The following is a 19,979-nucleotide window of genomic DNA, read 5'->3' as shown; positions in this document are numbered from 1 at the left end:
ATTGCCAGAACTATTTTTTTTTTTAATTTATTTATTTATTTCAGTACGCGGGCCTCTCACCGCTGTGGCCTCTCCCGTTGCGGAGCACAGGCTCCGGACGCACAGGCTCAGCGGCCATGGCTCACGGGCCCAGCCGCTCCGCGGCATGTGGGATCTTCCCAGACCAGGGCACGAACCCGCGTCTGCTACATCGGCAGGCGGACTCTCAACCACTGCGCCACCAGAGAAGCCCGCCAGAACTATTATTAATAAGAGGTTCATACTGCTCATATTAAAGAATCTCTAATACATTGTGTTCTATTATAGTGTTTATTTTGCTGCTGATTCTGATTCTTCTGCCTCTAACTGCTCTATCTCTGTTTCCACTGCTGGTTTCCCTTCACCTTTCTCGTTAAATGTCGCTACTCTAGCGTTCCGCATTGACCCTCCTTTCTTCTCCTGCTGTTGTCAGCTCTCTACCACCCTCTGGTTTTAACTGTCACCTGTTCGCTAATGACTCCTAATTCCTTAATTCTTGGTTTTACTTTTCCCTGACTTACAGAGGACTGTTTCTATCTGTCTTCTAAGCTTTCCATGCCCCAGAACCCTGGCATCACATGAAACTTGACATACCTATAACAACTTATTCATTTCCCATATTCCATAACTCTGTTATAACTTTTCGAACCACAGATCTTGCCCAAGTTAGGGAAATCTGTCATCTTCAGCTCCTCTCTCCCCTTAACAGCTAACCTATCCTCCAGTTTTCTCAAGTTTGTCACCTGCCACTCCCTCATCATCCCTTGTATGAATTGGCACAGTATTACATCAGGTCCGGGTTATTACACTACTTAACTGATCTCTCAGCCTTGTAACCCACCAAACATCCCACATACGGCAGTTAATGTTACTGCATGAGTCACGTCAGTTGCCCCTTATGTGACAGTCCAGTGTCTTCGTAAATCAGATCATTGCTCCAAATGATTAAAGTTAGAAGTAAAATTAAGGCAAAGAAGCTTGTTGGGACGGAAGGCACGGTGAGCCAATCCCAGAGACCGCAGCGCTGCAGCATCCTCTGTGCAGTCGTACAGGACTGATGGCAGCCGTTGTCATGGAGGCGCCGAAAGGGAGGGTGGGGACTCGGCAGGTTGGGGGGGCTGAGCTCCATTCAGCTTGATCCCTACAGGAGCTTAAGGACTGTTTGGGGGCGGGGAACCTCTTCTAGGCAAAATCTGTTGTCTCACGACTCAGCTCCTCACCAGAGCTAAGGCTTGGTGTGGGGAGGGAGTCCGTCCACCTTGCAAGACTGTAAATTCAGTGGGGAGAGGGACCACGTCAGTGTCCTGCTACCAGCTACCCCTCCCCCGCGCCGCCCAATTTGGGAATCGTGACCCAACTTGCTGTCTTTGCTGTCTTGGCCTCAGCTTTCACCTGTCCACTGACTCCCAGATGTTGCCCCAGCTCTCTTTGCCAGACCCTCACACCATATTTTTTGTCCTGTACACCAGACACCTCCACCCAGTATTCTGAAATCAAACTTGATTCTCCTTCCACCCTGAAAGCAAACACCAACCAAACATGCTGGTCACTTTGTGTTCCTTACCTTCCTTACTTCACCAGCCGCTGAATAAACCCAGCCGGAAACCTTTATCATCTTCACCCTTTCACATCCAGGAGGCTGTGCATCAAGTCCTGGGGGGTTTTGTTTGTTTCTTGTTTTGTCTTTTTTTTTCCATAAAGTCCTGTTTAATCTACCTCAGAAATATCTCATCTCTGCCGTCCCCTCCCTTCCCGTTAAGCTTTGATCATTCTTCCCCATTCTACCTCGTCCCTCCGCCTCCCTTTATACCTCTATTTCTGTCTCTTGCCCACTGCCCTCAAATACTTTTCATTGGCATAGATTTCTATTTGTCACTTGCTTTTAATTTCAGTATATTTTGTATTGCTCACTTATTACTGTTAGACTTACAATATATTTAATATATTTATCACACACAGAATCTCATTGGCTCCCCACTCCATATAGCACCCTAAGGCTAAATCTGGTTGCTAGGTTACCTTTTCATCTTCATTCTCACTGCTCCCCACAGGTGCCCATTACTCCCTCCTTGGTGAAATGAATGCCTTTTATTGTTCTATCGGGTTTTTGTTTTGTTTTGTTTTCCTGCTGTTCTTTCTACATCAGTGTTTCTCAGACTTTATACTCAAATCACCTAGGGATCTTGTTAAGATGGAGATTCTGATCCAGTAGGGCTGGGCAAAAGGCTTCGATTTGCATTTCTAAACAGATTTTCTGTTGAAACAGATGCTGCTGGTCAGATCACCAAGACGGACTTTTTAGTAAGACCAAGAGAATGTCTTAGTGGGTACATTTAATTGAAGGTTGTTATTCTGAAAAGAAATAAACTTCCTATCATTTTAGGTGTGGAAATGAGCTAGGTAGTTAAGCATATTTAACTAAACGACCAAAGCCAAAGTAGATAAAGGGTAAGAGTAGGAGTTTCACTCTCTGTTCTATGAAATTTGCTCCAGCTCACTGGTAAAGTATTCATTTCCTTTAATAGTATAATTTCCATTTTATAGTCCCCAACACAGGCAGGCATTTTAGGAGGTATTTCACTTGAAAAGTATCTTACTGGCCATTCCAAAAACCATGGAGAAAGTGTGTATGAAAATCCATAATTGGTGAGAAATTTTTCTAGCTCAAAATTGAAGAAGGGATGTATAAAAGTAAATTTGAACTGTTCAGTGAAGTTCATATAAGAAGGAGTCCTAGAAATCAAAACAATTATAAATATATTTTAATCATAAATCACTGTTAAGTAAACCCCTAGCAAGTCAGAGATTGCTCCTAGAAAATAAACATTTTGAGCTCAAGAACTCAGACCATCTAGTTCACTGCCATATCCCTCATACGTAAATTGGTTTGTGAAAGATTGTTGAAATAAAGAGTGAAAGAAGAAAAGAAAGAAATCCTGGTGGGATTTTGTTTGATCCCACCAGGCGAATTCTTTCATGTTTGTAACTTTTTCCTTGTAACAACATTTCACATGTCTATCAAAAAAAAGACTATTAAATAAATCATGGAATTTAAAAAAACAGGCAGATCACAATGTATTATCAATAAAGTAAAGTTTTTAAAAAATTAAGTTGCAGGGCCTCCCTGGTGGCTCAGTGGTTGAGAGTCCACCTGCCGATGCAGGGGACACGGGTTCGTGCCCCGGTCTGGGAGGATCCCATATGCCGCGGAGCGGCTGGGCCCGTGAGCCATGGCCGCTGAGCCTGCGCGTCCGGAGCCTGTGCTCCGCGACGGGGGAGGCCACAACAGTGAGAGGCCCGCATACCGCAAAAAAAAAAAAAAAAAAAAAAAAAAAAAAAAAAAAATTAAGTTGCAGAACAGTGTGCCGAATATGCTGATATTTGCATTTAAAAGGGAGGAGGGGTCACGGGTGTTGCATTAGTTTGCTAGGGCTACTGTAACAAAATACCACAGACTGAGTGGCTGAAACAATGGAAATTTCTTTTTTCACAGTTCTGGAGGCTAGAAGTCTGAGGTCAAGGTGTCAAAAAGATTGGTTTCTTCCGAGGCCTTTCTTCTTGGCTTATAGATGGCCATCTTCTCCCTGTAGCATCACATGGTCTTTCTTCTGTGTCCTAATTGCCTAATTATGTGTCCTAATTTCCTCTTTTTATGAGGACACCAATAGTATTGAATTAGGGCCCACCCCATGGCCTCATTTTAACTCAGTCACCTCTTTAAAGGCCCTGTCTCCAAGTACAGTCACATTCTGGGGAACAGGGTTAATGCTTCAGCATATGAATTTGAGGGGACCACAGTTCAGCTCATAATAGATATATACATGTGCCCAAACTAATCAAATTGTATGCTTTATGCAGAGTTTATTGTATGTCAATTATACCTCAATAAATGTATTTCAAAAGTGGAGAAAAAGAATATATATTTATATTTGCTTTTATATGCATAAAAGAATGATACCTTTTGCAGAAGAGGTGAGCACATAGCAGGTTGAGCTCAAAATCGCGTCTTTTAAAAATACTTAAATGTATTACTGATTCAAAAACATCACACAAACACATACTTTTACAACATTGGTAACGTAGTAACACCAAGGCTCTGGGAGTTGGGAGAAGCTGCTGGGAGCTGCCGCAGGAGCCAGTTCTGACGTCACACCAGTCAGGCCCAGGCACGTGAGTTCTCTGGCTCTCTGTCTTATCTGAGTCGTGGAGCTTGCTTTCTTCAAGGCTGTCAGCCATAGCCTTGACTGTCATTTCCCCATATTAATTTTGTAACTATTATGCTGACTAAAAACGTACTGTTTTGTTTTTTTGTTTTTACTTGTCCATATGGTCTTACAGTTAAAAAATGAGATTTGTTATTGTAAAACACAGCTGTATCCAGAAGCAAATTATAGTTTTCAAAAGAGTTTTAGTTTGATTTACTATTTGCTTTAATTGATTGTTATCTTACTCCTTGTCTTCTAGCCCTAATTTGAAGTCCTTTGAGGGGTGATTGTAGCAGTTTGGTAACTTTGGGCAGATTCCTTAGCTTCTCCAGATATCAGTTTCTGCGCCTGTGAATTGAAGGGATAGCAGCTAAGACTTCTTCAACACTACATGGCCCACACTCTTCCATGTGCTCCATCTGTATTAATTCACTTATACACTCACTCTATGAGGGAAGTACTGTTATTATCCCCATTTTAAAACTGAGGAAACAAATCCCAGTCACTCTCTTATCCCCTTTGCCCTCCTCTGTTTTTTTTTCTATTGTATTTATTATCTTCTAATATACTTTTTAAGTAAACTTTTTCAAATCAGTGTCATCATTGTACTGCTTGCAGGGCACATTTATTTATATTATGTGAAAATGAAAGTTCATATAACTGTTTCCCATAGATCATGAAAAGAAGTGTGAAAATGTTTGGGTTTATAAAGATTGTGCTTGAAGCTTCCTTGAGTTTGTTCCCTTGGATTGTATCGCTTCCACTTCAGCTCTGATGCTTTCACAGCCCACATTGGCTCCCTATTGCTGGAATTAATAGTTTTCTGAGTCCCACAGCTTCCCAGTTATGGAGGTTCTCCCAGAGCCCTGGAAGCTGCCCTGCATGAATTAGTACCCTGCAGAGCAGCTTCCAGTGTGGGAGCTGGAAATGGGGAGGGGGAGGGGGAGGGGTTTGTGTAAAGTGAGTATTCTGTTTTGGTCTTTGTATAAAGAAGGGTTTTTTTCCTTTTTGTTAATTACTGAGTCCCAATATGTGAGAAATTATGATTCTGTAGATTTGTTTTTAATAAGCAATGGAAAGATGCCCTTCCCATGGTTCCTGTACAGTGGGCCTCTACATATCAAATGTACATTTGCTTTCAAAAATATTTGCGTAAATTACTCATTTCCCAGTTGCCATCAAACCCACATTATTTACATGGTAAGACATTCTGTGCTAAGTACAGACAGACAGACAGACATGAGAAATAATTGGTTTTCACTGTGTTTCTCCAGGAATATGCTGAGTCTTCTTAGACTCTTAATGTTAAGCTAATACATGGTTGGTTTTTTAACTACGCTTTAGAGAATAGTAGGGTTTTCATTTGATTGTGTAGAATTATTTAAAAATGGCTGCTGAAATGTCAACCAAATAGGCATAAATATCTCTTGACCTTAAGCTGGTAGTTGCTGTGATATGGCTTTAATTATCTGTAAATGTGTTTTTAGAATTCCTTGTTCTGGAGGAATTCACTCATATCATTGTGATATGTTGGACTCATTTTTTATCACCAACAATGGGGGAGACTGCCTTTGTGAGGGAAGAGGGTGTATAGGATATCTCTGTACCTTCCTCTCAATTTTGCTGTGAACTTAAAACCGCTCTTTAAAAAAAAAAATCTTTGAAAAGTATATATATTTATGTCCATGAAGTGCTCATGATATATAGGTGATCACTGAATGCTAGCTCCCATCCCCACATGGTTCCTTCTTACACGTGTCCTACAGCCATGCCAGAGTGTGGTCCGTCCAGCTGGGTGCTATCACTTGATTATAAAGTATATGATTGTCCAACTGTGCTTTCAGAGAATGACGAGGAGCAGGAGGCCCTGCCATCTCTGGATAAACCTGGCTGGTACTCCCAAGGGAATGCGGTCCACCTTTATGAACTTCTGAAGAAAATGACTGGCAAACCTGAACCCAAGGTATTTTCTGACTGAGCCCAGTTTACAAGGGCTTGGAGATATAAGCCCTTGTAAACTAAAACCATAACTCTAAATGCATTCAGCATAGTTATCTGTGAGGGAATCATCTGCCTCCGCCTGTCTGCCAACCTCCTTGCCTACCTCTTCTGCTTAAATAAGCCTTTCCTTTGTTGATGTACATTGAGTCTTTCTCTGTAACAGAGAAAGGCAGATATTCCAAGCAGGAGGCCACAGACCTGAGAGATACAATGGAATAGTGTGTGGGTTACTGAGGAATGTTATCCTGATGACTGTCCATCAGGAACATTTTTATGTGTAAAACAAGCAGTAACTGATTATACTATAGACTGAAGACACATTAGCTTTTAACATCCTGGCCACATTGTTGATGTTGGACGTTGGTATATTTTAAACAGCAGAATGCTTTCTTCTAAAACACGTTTGCCAGGAGCCCCATGAGAAGGAGGGTCAGTGGGTCACTGAGCCCTACTCCACTGGCTCATACACTGTCACAGCCCCCTGGGGACTCCTGCCTTGGAGGTTCTAGTTCATGTTCCCTTAACCTTGTTTCCTCATCTGTAAATTAAGAGACATGGACTGGATCAATGAGGCTTTGCCTCAGAATGCCTGGGAAGTGTCCCAGAGTCCACTTGCCCACCCACTCTCAGAGATTCTGTTTCAGCAGGTCTGGGTGGCGCCCAGAAACTGGTAAATTGGTTGTGTTGTGCACTCCTGCTAATCTAACCCTCTGTAACAGGTTGTCTCCAGTATCTCACCAGCTCTTCAATTCCAGGGGCAGGTTTAACTGTAAACATATGGGCCCTTTAATTTTCATTTCAGCAAGTTGAATTCACTTATCTTCTGCCTTTCTTCTACCTGCAAATGAATTGTGTAACTTCTTAAACCTGACACCTTGTGAATCAAATAAGACAGGTCACCTATGAAGTTATTCAAGGAAACTTAAGACGTCTATGCAACTTTTATATCACTTACTCACCTGTTGAGGGATTTTCTTCTGCCTTCTATAAAATGAACACTACTCTTTCACAGTTCTCATGTCTCAAACAGAATTTGCTATCTGACTTACAGGTTGTTTACTTTGGTGACAGCATGCATTCAGATATTTTCCCAGCCTGTCATTATAGTAATTGGGAGACAGTCCTCATCCTGGAAGAGCTCAGAGGGGACAGAGACGGGAAGCCTGAGGACTCAGAGCCTCTAGAGAAGAAAGGAAAATATGAGGTAAGGGTCTCCTTTGGTTCTTTCCTTGAAAGAAAAACCTTGTGTTTCACATATCTTAGAAAGTGCTTGTTTGTGCCAAGAGAGATGAAATCTGTTGGCACTTATTGTGATCTTCATGCCATCTCAGCTCTATAGTTGATCTTGTGGATAGTTTTTAAATGATGCCAAGATAAGTGCTGTTGACCATTAATGTAATGGTCTGTAATGTCTGTCTTCCGAGTTCTCTACTTTTATCCAGTGCTGTGGCACCATGGCCGTGTTTTGGCTGACGATGAGGCGGCCAGATCCTGACTCACTGCAGTTATACTCTACCTCTTTTGCTTGGCCATGAAAGTCCTTGTGCTCTCACTTCATGGGTCTAACTTAACAAAATTGGTAGCTCCCTTAAGCTTACTCCTGAGCCACCCAAAATGAACTTAGGTAAAGACTTGAGGGAAAGAAAAGTAAAATATGTCATAAATCTAGAAAGGGAAAATAGTGTATAAAAGCAAAAGTAAGCAGAAAAGAAGAAAGGTCAGAAAATAAAATGCATTTTCCTAAATTCATTCCAGTGGAACAATCTAAAAAGAAGGGAAAACACAAGTCAAAAAACAAATGTCCAATCAAAAATAACAATAAAAAGAAACTATCAAGCCATGGAAAAACATGGAGTAAACTTAAGTGCATATTACTAAGTGAAAGAAGCCAGTTCCGAAAAGGCTGCATACTGTATACAACTATATGACATTCTGGAAAAGAACAGTGGGTGCCCCAGGGCTCAGGGGGGAAGGAGATGCTCTATTTATCTGGAAACCTAAAACTGTTCTAACAAATAAAGTCTATTTATTAAAAAAAAAAAAAAAAGATAGCTATAAGTAGATGCAACTGAATGTTAGAAAAAAGGGGTCAGGTTTCTACAAGGTTTCCACTGAGTAGCATGTGGTCTTCAGTGTGACATTGGAAGTTCTGTGGACTGAGTTAAAAAGAGCTTTAAAATAAAATTCCAGGAGGTGGGCCTTCTAACCCGAGGGATTTGGGAGGAGGTTTCCCCTAAAGAGAAATAAGGAGATTTGGTTTCTTCAAAATGATTTGAGAATGCACAGACAGTAATAAGGAAATGAAGAATCAGTGGGAATATTTCCTTTAGCATTACAAAAACAGTAGCTCCATCCTTCTCCCACAGACCCCTTTTCTTGTTAATTAGTTATAAACACATCATGAACAAAGAGTTAATAATTGGCTCTTCGACAGTAAACAGTGAGTCAACAGCCTTAAAGATTTTATTTCCCAAGATAGAATTGAAATAATGTTCCTTTACCATCACACTCCACCTCCCCACCCCAGCCCTGCTCCATTGAACATATATGTCCTTAATAAATCCACCCACTGTGACTGAAGAGACAGGACTTGGTAGCTCTCTGTTGGGTGTACACACACATACACATATTTCAGAACAATACTCAAAACTTTCATCACAACTATCAGACATAAGTAAGAGCTTATTGGATTAGCAGAGATATCTTAATAAGGCCACTCATTAAATGACCAGTCTGACACCATTGTCTTGTTCAACATATACTAAGTTTTTAATTTGTGCAAGCCTCCCTACTATGAATATCAGGGACTTATAAATGAATCATACACAGATCCTTTTAACAGAAAATATTAGTCTGTGGATAAAAGGGGTCAGGGAGCTTGAGTATACAAATAAAGCATAACTGCCTCCAGAGGGTACAAATTATAAAAGAATTACAAACAAGACAGGATGGATACTTCATTGAGGAGAATTAGGGAAAATTTTATAAAAAAATGTAGAATGTGAGGTAAACATTGAAGGACAGGTACATTTTCAACTGATGGAAATAACATTCTTGGTTCAGGAAGTAACATGAATAAGTGTACAGAGATTGTAATGTACAGGCTACAATACACAGTCTTGACCGTAAAATAGCAGATGTGTAGGTTTGTCAGCCAAAGGCATCACTAGCAGTTTTTGAATGTGCAGGCAACAGGGGCGAAGCTTTCATTTAGCAGCTTGTGTGAAGGATGGGCTCAGCACATGGGAAGAAGGGATGCTGTGGCGGGCTGTCCCAGCAGCCCAGACTAGAGGTGATACAAACATGAACAGTGGGCACTAGTGAGAAAGAGGTGGAGAGAGTACATGGCGGCTGTTCTGGAGGCACAACTAGCTGGGTGCTGATGGTAGGAGCTGAGACACAAAACATCGATGGTTTTCAAGCGCAGCCAACTGGAATTGATGGGTTTTATTCATATAAATACGGAAGTCATGAGAAAGACCTGGTTTTGTGAGGAGAGAGATGTGATTGGTTTAATGTTGAATTCCATTTCTTTGAAATAGCTGGAGGATGAGATCAAACTGGTTTGGGAGATAGGTTAGGATAAGCGAGGAAAATTGAGAGATGTCTAAGGGAGAGAGACAAGAGAGAGAAGAAGAGAAGATAGAAACTTGGTGAGAACACTTACCATTAAGGGGTGAAATCTATAAGATATAAAGGCTCAATGAAAATAGGAGTGCTCCTTGTTGATATATTCAAGAAATGGCATGATTCTTTTGATTAGTGATATATATATTTTATATTTGAGAAAATGAGTCATTAAAACTTCAGCATCAGAATAAACAAAGATTAGCATCTGTCCATTTTGGCTGCTCTAACAAAATACCATAGACTGGCTGGTTTATAAACAACAAACATGTATTTCTCAGAGTTCTAGAGACTGGGAAGTCCAAGATCATGGTGCCAGCTGATTCATTGTCTTGTGAGGGCCCACTTCCTCATAGACCACCATCTTCTCCCTGTACCCTCACATGGCAGAAGGGAGAAGGTAGCTTTCTGGGATCTCTTTTATAAGGACACTAATCATGAGGGCTTCATGAGGGCTCCACCCTCATGACCTAAGCACCTGTTCAAGGCCTCACCTCATAATTCCATCATCTTGGGGGTTAGGATTTCAACATATGAATTTTGGAAGGACACAAACATTTAGACAATAACAGCATCCATAATACATTGAACCAGAAAGGGTAAACAGGTCTGTTTTCCTCTTTTCAAAAGAATAATGTGCAGCCCAGATTACCACTCAGTGTTGGCAGAACCATTATCTACATATAGCCTGTGTGATACGAGTCATTTCTTCTCACACTCATTATTTTAGAAAAGACAGTGAACTAAATAAAAGTGACACTATAAACTTCTCTTTACACCTTGAGAAATTATATCTAAATACACCTTAAATGTACACACAGAAGCATAGATATTTATATCCATACTGCTCTTAAATATCTTTGGTGAAATCCAGATAGATTCTTGCTAAGTGATTTCTAAACACCATCATCTGAAAAACACATATTTTCATCTTGCTTCACAAAGTGAGTTCCAGCACAAAGAATCATGAATCTAAAGGCATATTTGGGACTCTTTGCTGCTTCAAAATGAAGTTTTCATCAGAAAAGGATGACAGATTTTATAATCCAACTATGGACGTGATAGGATTTTTTTCCATTCTTAGTTTTATACTACATCCATAAAACACTGAGAAGTATTTTTTGAATGAGTCTTATTTAGTCTACAACATTTCTGTGCTTGCTATGTCCTAGGCACTAAGCCTTTAAGGATACACTAATACATGAGATAGTTCCTAACCTTCTGTAGTTCATAATTTGTCCAGGGCGAAAAGTAAATAGTATGATAATTGCAAGATAGTATGAGAAGTACCATATTAGGGATAAACTCAGAGTGTGAGAAAATGGAGGTGACCTAATCCAACCCAACTGTGGGAAATAAAGGAAAATATCCTGGGTGGCATCCAAGCCAGATCCCAAAGGATGAGAAAGGGGTTCCCAAACAAAGCCAGAGGAGAATACATTAAAGGACTACAAAGTTTTGTTTTACTTTTTATATAGTATATAGTCTGGTTAAAGTTAAACAACTGAGATTCCTACACAGTTGTATTTTGATTTACTTATTGGTGGGAAAAACTTAAAATGAGGTTGAACACTAATTAATCACAGTTTCGTTATTCTATTTCTTGTTTCAGGGACCAAAGGCAAAGCCTCTAAATAGATTATCTAAAAAATGGGGCTCCTTTTTTATTGATTCAGTTTCCGGACTGGAAAATACAGAAGATTCCTTGGTTTATACATGGTCTTGTAAGAGAATCAGTGCTTACAGCACTATTGCAATTCCAAGTATTGAAGCAATAGCAGGTAAGATGGATAATACTTATAAAGCTTTACCTGTTGCTGGACAGTAATGACCTGAAGTAGTAGAATTCTTTTCTTTCTTTTTTTAAATTTTAGGTATTTTTTTATTAATTTTATTTTAATTTCTTTGGCTGTGTTGGGTCTTTGTTGCTGCGCACGTTCTTTTCTCTAGTTGTGGCGACTGGGGGCTACTCTTCGTTGCAATGCACGGGCTTCTCATTGTGGTGGCTTCTCCTGTTGTGGAGCACGGGCTCTAGGCGCGCGAGCTTCAGTAGTTGCGGCACACGAGCTCAGTAGTTGTGGCTTGCAGGCTCTAGAGTGCAGGCTCCAGTAGTTGTGGTGCACGGGCTTAGTTGCTCCGCGCATGTGGGATCTTTCCGGACCAGGGCTCGAACCCATGTCTCTTGCATTGGCAGGCGGATTCTTAACCACTGCGCCACCAGGGAAGCCCTAGAATTCTTTTCTTTAAAAGAAGAAAATTTTCCCATGGAATTTATAGATTTTTCTTGGGTAACACACAGATATGGCAGTTTAGGTAATTAAGACCTGCCTGTCCGCTGGAGCCAACTACAAATGCTGTACTTTTTTTTTTTTTTTTTTTTTTTTTTTTTTTTTTTTTTTTTTAAGTCTGCCTAGAGTCATAGGAGAAAGCTAGGGAAGGGTTACCAGGACAGGATGCTAAGGAAGCCAAGTAAGGTGAACATGACTTTGGGGGCTGCTTTCCCCCCCGTTTGCTAACTCAGGAGAAGGCACTCAAAGAAGTGAGTGGCCTTTTCGTAGTTTCATGAACCTGCAGGGGTAGAAAGTGGAAGGTAGGGCCTGCCAAAGGAAGGGTGGGCCTGGTGGACTCTCTCAATCTCTGTTGAGACTCTGAAGGATGAATTAGAAGTAGGCATTCACAGGAACCTGAAGCTCATCTTTAAATCAGCTGAATCACTAAAACTGGATTGAGGAGATTCTAGATTGGTAGTGCCCCAAGGCACCTGGTAAGAATTAATGACTGTTCTCTTTTGAGGAAGATAACATCATTCTAGGACTCAAATTATTTCAAAAAACAATTAATACAAGGTTCAGCACATAATGAAAAATAACCAGGTACACAAGGGTATGAGACTACACTAACAGAAATAACCAAGTTCAAGTACAGAAAAGAAAGGAATGAGAAATTTGGTAGCTATATAAAAACTAGTAAAAAGTGGAAATTCTAAAATTGAAATATTAAAAAGTAAAAATTAAGAACTTAATGGATGGGTTTAACAGAAGATTAGACACAGGAAAAGTGAATTAGTACGCTGGAAAATAGGCCAAAAGAAAATAACCACAATGAAGCCTGAAGAGACAAAAGCATGGAAGATACAGAAGAGGGACTAAGAGACACAGGAGATATAATGAGAAGGAATAAGATTCCTATAATTAGAATCTTAGGAGATGAGAATAATCCAAAAGCAATAACTACAACAGGCTTTCCAAAAATGATGAAAGAAAATAAGCCAAAGGTTTAAGTAGCCCAAAGAACTGAAACACAATACATAAAAGGAAATCCCAAAGTTAACTGCTAAAGACCAGATAATTAAGAAATATTAAAAGCAGTCAGAGAATAAAGACAGATTGATTTCAAAGGAGTACTTCATAAGAGTGTTAGACATCTGACATCTGACTCTTCCCAGAAACAAAAGAAGCCAAAAGACAGTAGAATAATATCTTTAAATTGCTGAAAGAAAATGCTTGTCAGTCTTGATGGAATTCTATACCAAGTAAAGATATCATTAAAGAATAAAAGAAAAATATTTTTAGACAGACAAAAATGTATCTCCAGAAGACCTGCACTGTATAGAAAATACTAAAGGGTCTTGTTCTTCATGCAAAAGTGAGAATGATCCCTCTTGGAAGACTGGAGATGAAAGAAGTGAATATACAGCAACAAAAGGATGTGTGAATAAATTAAAATGAATATTTACAGTTAGAAACAATTTTTTAAAGTCCTATGGGGTTTAAATAAAGAATTTCAAGACATATGACACCAATAGCATATAAATCACAAAGTAGGACAGCTGGAGTTAAATGTGTTCTAACCTGTTTTATTATATGGCAAAGGATGAGAGTATGTTAGATATTAAGTCAAAAATGCAACTCGTAATCTCTAAGATAACTACCAAAAGCATTGTAATGATACATATACCGAACTAATTATGTAAAATAATTTTAACCCCCCCAAAAAAAAACAAAAATGGAGAGAAAAATGGGGAGAAAGGGATGCAGAAAGTTTGAATATCAAAAGATAGAAAGAGACAATACCATGTTAATGGTAACCGAAAGAAAGTTAGAGTTAGCTCTATTAATGTGAAGGGAAAAAAATCCCTTAACATGAAAGAGAATCACTTCATAATAATAAATTCTGGTTTCAGAAATAGTATCACTGAAAGTCCGAGGTATTCACCCTCTCTTCTCTCAGGTCAGAATTTAATCCCTGCCTGTTTTCTCAATACCAAGAAACTGCTGGAAAATCTACTCTGCTTTACAGAGGGGTATGTTTCTGCTTGCTTCTTAGTTTCCTGAAGTTCCCTTGCAGAGTTTGGCGAAGGGCTTGAGACTAGAACCCGGTTCTCCACCCCTTTGTTTATAGCAGGTTCCAGCCCCTCACTTTTTGTCTCTGTAGCCCTTCAAGACTGCCAAAATCTCTTCTGGTTTTTCTGCTGCTAGTAACTGCCCCTGCCCCGCCCCCAGCCAGAATTCTGGTGCCTAAAGGGAAAAGCTGTGGCAGAATGCTGGCTCACTTCACTGCTGCTTGTTCCTTCCCAGGAAGTGTTTGTCCTCAGGTCTTAGTTGCCTCTTCAACTCTCCAATAACTTCACTCTGATGTTTTTATTTTATCCAGCTTTTCTAGTTGTCTCAGCTCCAATTCAGAAGTGGAAGTCTACTTTTTTTTGAACCTCAGATTCTTCTTCCTTAAACTGGGTATACCACCCTCACAGGGTGGATATGAGAGAAAGTAAAGTAAGCTATTTATCTGATATTTATTGGTAGTATGATGATGACCCTAAGATATGTGTGACCTTCCAAAAGGTCCATTCTCTATGCCATTATACAAATCCAATATGTCAATATATCTTACTCACTGAAATAATATCTCATTCTCACCAGTTTCAAAAGATTGATTTTTTTTCATTTTGTTCCATGCTTACACACATAAAATTAAAGAATATATTTCTTCCTTTCACATACAATTTTCCTATTAAAGAAATGGACCCTGTAACTTGAAGGGAGGGACTGGCCCAGGACTAAACTATTATTTTCAATTTTTTATATTTCACTCTTTCTTTCCTTCAAAGTGACTCAAATTTATAGTGAGAGAGTAGGGTTGTGTGATAATGGAAGTCACTGAATTATTCTAAAGTACCTGGATAGAAACTGTTCAGTGGGATATGGTTGTGAAATAGTAAGAGAGTCAAAGAAAAGTGACTCTCCATTATTCCAGGATTTAAATATTTCTCAAAAAATGGGAAAATAATCCCCTGTCTGTCTTCTGGGGTAATCACTTCTCCTTAAGGAAGCAGTAGTAACATCAGTGTGGCTCCCATTTTCACCTTCCAAAAGCTTTCCTCCTCAGCGTCCTAGAAAAGAATTTGGCAGAGCCTTTGTCTTCTAACTTTTCTTAGGACAAAATACTTCGACTCACCAGTAGTCAAACAAAGCTAAAGACTTCGATTTGGGGTGGGGGGGAGAATTAGAGAGTTGGTAAGTTATATTTGATTGTCGATTTTGATGTCCAAGACATTGCCTCAAAAAGCAAAGTGTTAGTCTCTCTTTAACTTAGCACTCATTGCTTATGATCACATTCTCATAAGGAAATTACATCTCACACAGAATTTGAAATTTATTATTTCAGTAACATATTTAGTAAATTTGGATAGTACTGTGTAATTGACCTCCAAGTAAGAAAAATGGCTGAAAGAAAAATGGTGTGATGGTCATGGCTTTAGACATGTTGAAGATAGGATCTTTATATAAATGTTATCCTGCCAGTATCTTTTTAAAAAGTCCCGAGAGTTGTTCTGTTTCTGTGTTGTTTTACATTGAACTTACTGTTTAAGAATAGTTGTTCATTTTGGTTCTCTTCATTTAATTATTAGATAATGTGGTTGATATTATGGTGTATTTAGTACACAGAGTTTAATAGAACACCATTGTGGTAAACAAGAATTTGGTTCTTTGCCTACCATTCTCTTTTCTTCTAAAAAGCACCCAACAGTGACTTCTCTAAGACATGCAAATGTCTCCCTCTTGTTGAATCCCCAACCTGGACGTACTTGTTTTAACACAGTAGTAATCTGATCTCAGTTTGGTTATTCCACACCCAGGTTTCCTAACCTTAGTAGACTTTTTCTGCTACCTGGGAGAGAGAATAAAATTTTTGTTTTAAATGAGATAGGAAATGAAAAACAAACCTGATATTCCCCCTTTGTCTCTTAAAACCTTTTTTGTATTCACGTAATGTTTCTTTATTCGTCAGTATTCTGTTAGATGTGGTTCTCTCATTGACATTTAAATGCTTAGGAGGTATTTTTATAGATGTTATAAAAGTTTGCAATATATATTACCATGATGGTTGGTTTATAAGCATTTTGATAATGTAATCATTTTAACCTTATAACAGCTTTTAAAACATTTACTTTAGCAAGTGTGTAGGAAAGACAGAGAAAGAGGTGGCTGGGTCAGCTCGCAGCCTGTATCATTTTTGTGGCTTATAAGAAATCGAGGACCTCAGATGCACTATTTTAGAAACTCAGTTTTATCAATGTACTTTCCAATGCCTTTTAATGAGCCTTTTTAATGGCTCAAAATATGCTCCAGCTAACTTGAAGCAGTGAAGACCAGTGAAATTCACTAATACGAATGTTTTTCTGTTTATAGTAATCTTAGCTTTCTCTGGCCTCAGAAAGGCAGTGTTCCTTCTGCCCAATCTTTAGCACTAGTTTTCTCCTCATAAGGATTAACTATTTGGGTCTTAATAACTCTCACTGGCATTTAATATAAAGTATAATTTTTATGTTAGTATCATTTTCAAAATACTGAGTACTACCAAATAATGTTTTACTTGTGAAATTTGTGAAATAAGGATGACTACCCAGTATCTGCATGTGGAATGACTATCATTACATGACATATAACGTTTCACTTGTAATATTTCTGGTAATGGTTCTTTGAAGAAGCTTGGGAAGAAAATATCTGAAGGCTAGCTTTTGAGATACTTATATTGAAGATGTCACAACGTCCCACCATCAATAAAGTATGAATTTTATGTTCTCTCCCCCCTCTTGTGGCTGTGTGTTTGCGTGTGTGTGTGATGCTTATCATATGGAAAACGTTGACATATTGTGCATATTAGAATTCTTATTTAGCTAAGCATTCAAAGATTATTCTTAGTAACTATTACTAAGGGCTATGAAGATTATTACTTCTCATTTACCAGTTACATCATGCAACCTATCCAGGTGACAAAAGAAATATTAAAATTATGAAATTAAAAATGTTTTATTATCAATGACTATCAAATTTCGATTTGTTTATATTTATGAAAGTTCTTTTGAAATCTGCAGTATCTTTTTTTTTTTTCCCCAGAATTACCCCTGGACTACAAATTTACAAGTTTCTCTTCAAACAATTCAAAAACAGCAGGCTATTATCCAAACCCTCCATTGGTCTTATCAAATGATGGGAAACTGACAACCAAATAAACTTATGTTTACTGAAAAATGAAGTGAAGAACCATATATACAGCAAATGTACTGTAAAAATGTTACTTTTCAAAGACTACTGTAAAATGCTTTATAGAAACAAATTCTTAATTAAGTGACCAAGAAATTGGTATGTTTTTCCATAAGTCTCCTTTCTGTAGAGATCATCTTGATACCCAACAACTCTCATTGTGTTAAAATCTCAATATCTTAGAACTGAAAAGAATCTTATTATTACAGGCCCCATCCCAGACATACAGAATCAGAAACTCTGGGAATGGGACCCAGCAATCTGTGCTTAATTACAGTGTGGTTCACACTAAAGTTTAAGAACCATTGACTAGACCATAACCTCCAGACATTGGTTTAATTGGTCTGGGGATACAGATGAGCATTGATGTCTTTAATATGTCCCAGGAAAATGCAGCCAGAATTGAGAATAACTGATCTACACCTGTTGTTTCAACTTACAGTTCAGAACACCAAGTCTAGTAAGATTAAATTATTTTAACTATGCTATTTTTGTGGTTACCAAAGCAAGGAAGTAGACATGATGTCTTCTGAGACCACACAGCCATAATGGGACAGGGATGATAGAGAAGCCAACTATTTCAGCCTCCAATGTTACCCATTAGGGTTTTTTTCCTCCCTAATAATGTTAAAGGCTGTTTACTTCACTCTAAGGCATGTATTCTCAGTGGGGCAAAAATTGGTTCTTGGGGTGAAAAAAATCTTAGTATAATGCAATGGATTATGGTCCTCCATATCTCAACCCTACTCAATAAAATCTTATTCCTTAGTATTAATTTCTCTCATTAGGGAGAAATGTAATTTAAAGTTAAATTTATTAATTAAATATTTTTCTCCTAGGGCAGGGAGGGGTGATAATGAAAAGAGAGGTTGAGAAAAAATTGCTTTAAGAGGTTTTATAGTTATACTACAATCCAGGATTATTGTGTTCGATGTGCTAACGTATAGTCATATTAGTAGCTGTTTGTTACAAGATGTTTGGACCCAGATAATGTTTACAATATAAATTCTTGGCTACTCTTTATGCTGTAATTTTACCCTCTCCATCATGGACATAACAGAAAACACTGGTCACCATCATTTTACTTGGACTGTAGCAGAGAATTTAACATATTGATGGATGCAATGAAAAGTATTTTGTTAAATTTTTAAGTGTTCAAATAATCCCAAATATATTGTGGGGATGAGTATCTCAGGGTAGGTCAACAGTTACTGACTTTTTTTCCTCAAAGTCAGTAGCTTTCTTCAGTATCTACTAATAAATGTGATTGTCTTTGAAATTGAATTCCAAAATCTTATTGGAATATAATAAAGAGCATACATAATCAAGCTTAGGGCTTAAGTGAAAGATGCTGTTTCATGTATACTTTCAGTAGACATTTGATTTCTTTTAAAAATAAAGCTGTTTTTCCTTATGCATGTTTATTTTGTCAATGGCAAAGAGTAATACATCTTTAAATGCTTATAAACTGCTCTTGTTAATATGAAAAATGCGAACTCCAAGGTAAGAAGTTAATTGCATTTTTTTGGCCACTGAAGAGTGAAAAATTCACTCAAGTCAGAAGTTCTAGTCCTACTTTTACCAGTAGCTACCAAAGAAATCTGAACAAGTTACCAACTAATCTGACCTTAGTTTTTTCCATCTTGTCAAAAAGATGGTTTAGAGTTTATATCCAAGTTTCCTCCCACTTTTCTAGCAGAGTCAGTCAGTGCTTCTAATGAACGTTTTTCTGTTGGACTGTAATTAGAGTTTAAAAATTTTTTATTTGTTTCTAAAAAGTGTTTCTAATTGTATATGAAGAGTAAAAATAATCATCAAAAATGGTATATTTAAAATTTAAAAGAGGATATTAGAGAAGAAAAGCTGTATATTCTTTAATAAAGTTACATGAAATAAGAAAGCAGGAAAATTGTGTTAATGGACAGAGGACTTAAATTTAATATTAGCATACAGGCCTATGAAGCCACCATTGCCCTGATACCAAAATAAGACAAAGACACTACCAAAAAAGAAAATTACAGGCCAATATCTTTGAAGAATATAGATGCAAAAATTCTCAACAAAATATTAGCATACCAAAGCCAAGAACACAGAAAAAGGATCCTACACCACGACCAAGTTGGATTCATCCCAGGGTCACAAGGATGGTTCAACATATGCAAATCAATCAATGTGATACACCAGATCAACAAAAGAAAAACCAAAAACTACATGATCATCTCAATAGATGCAGAAAAAGCTTTTGACAAAATTCAACATCCATTCATGATAAAAACTCTTACCAAAGTGGGTATAGAGGGAAAATATCTCAACATTAATAAAAGCTATTTATGACAAACCCACAGCCATATAATACTCAATGGTGAAAAGCTGAAAGCCTTCCCACTAAAATCTGGAACAAGACAAGGATGCCCACTCTCACCACTTCTATTCAACATAGTATTGGAAGTCCTAGCAACAGCAGTCAGACAAGAAAAAGAAATAAAAGGTATTCAGATTGGTAGGGAAAAGGTAAAATTGTCATTACATGCAGATGACATAATACTATATATAGGAAACCCTAAAGACTCCACACAAAACTACA

General features: G+C 38.2%; 1 protein-coding gene across 2 annotated transcripts in view; it reads left to right on the top strand.

The window, feature by feature from the left end:
* Positions 1-18,809, top strand: part of NT5DC1 (5'-nucleotidase domain containing 1) — a 118,500-nt gene extending 99,691 nt beyond the window's left edge. For both annotated transcript variants that reach the window (XM_060114669.1, XM_060114668.1), the window contains exons 9-12: positions 6,068-6,186; positions 7,276-7,428; positions 11,464-11,632; positions 17,249-18,809. In XM_060114669.1, the coding sequence (XP_059970652.1) occupies positions 6,068-6,186; positions 7,276-7,428; positions 11,464-11,632; positions 17,249-17,364 (557 nt within the window). In that variant the 3' untranslated portion in view covers positions 17,365-18,809. The remainder of the gene's footprint in view (positions 1-6,067; positions 6,187-7,275; positions 7,429-11,463; positions 11,633-17,248) is intronic.
* The last annotated feature ends 1,170 nt before the right edge of the window (positions 18,810-19,979 follow it).

Source organism: Mesoplodon densirostris, chromosome 12 (genome assembly GCF_025265405.1).
Source record: "Mesoplodon densirostris isolate mMesDen1 chromosome 12, mMesDen1 primary haplotype, whole genome shotgun sequence".
NCBI classification, from domain to species: Eukaryota; Metazoa; Chordata; class Mammalia; order Artiodactyla; family Ziphiidae; genus Mesoplodon; species Mesoplodon densirostris.
Note: the sequence above shows the minus strand (reverse complement) of the source record. Positions and strands in the feature narration are given on the sequence as shown.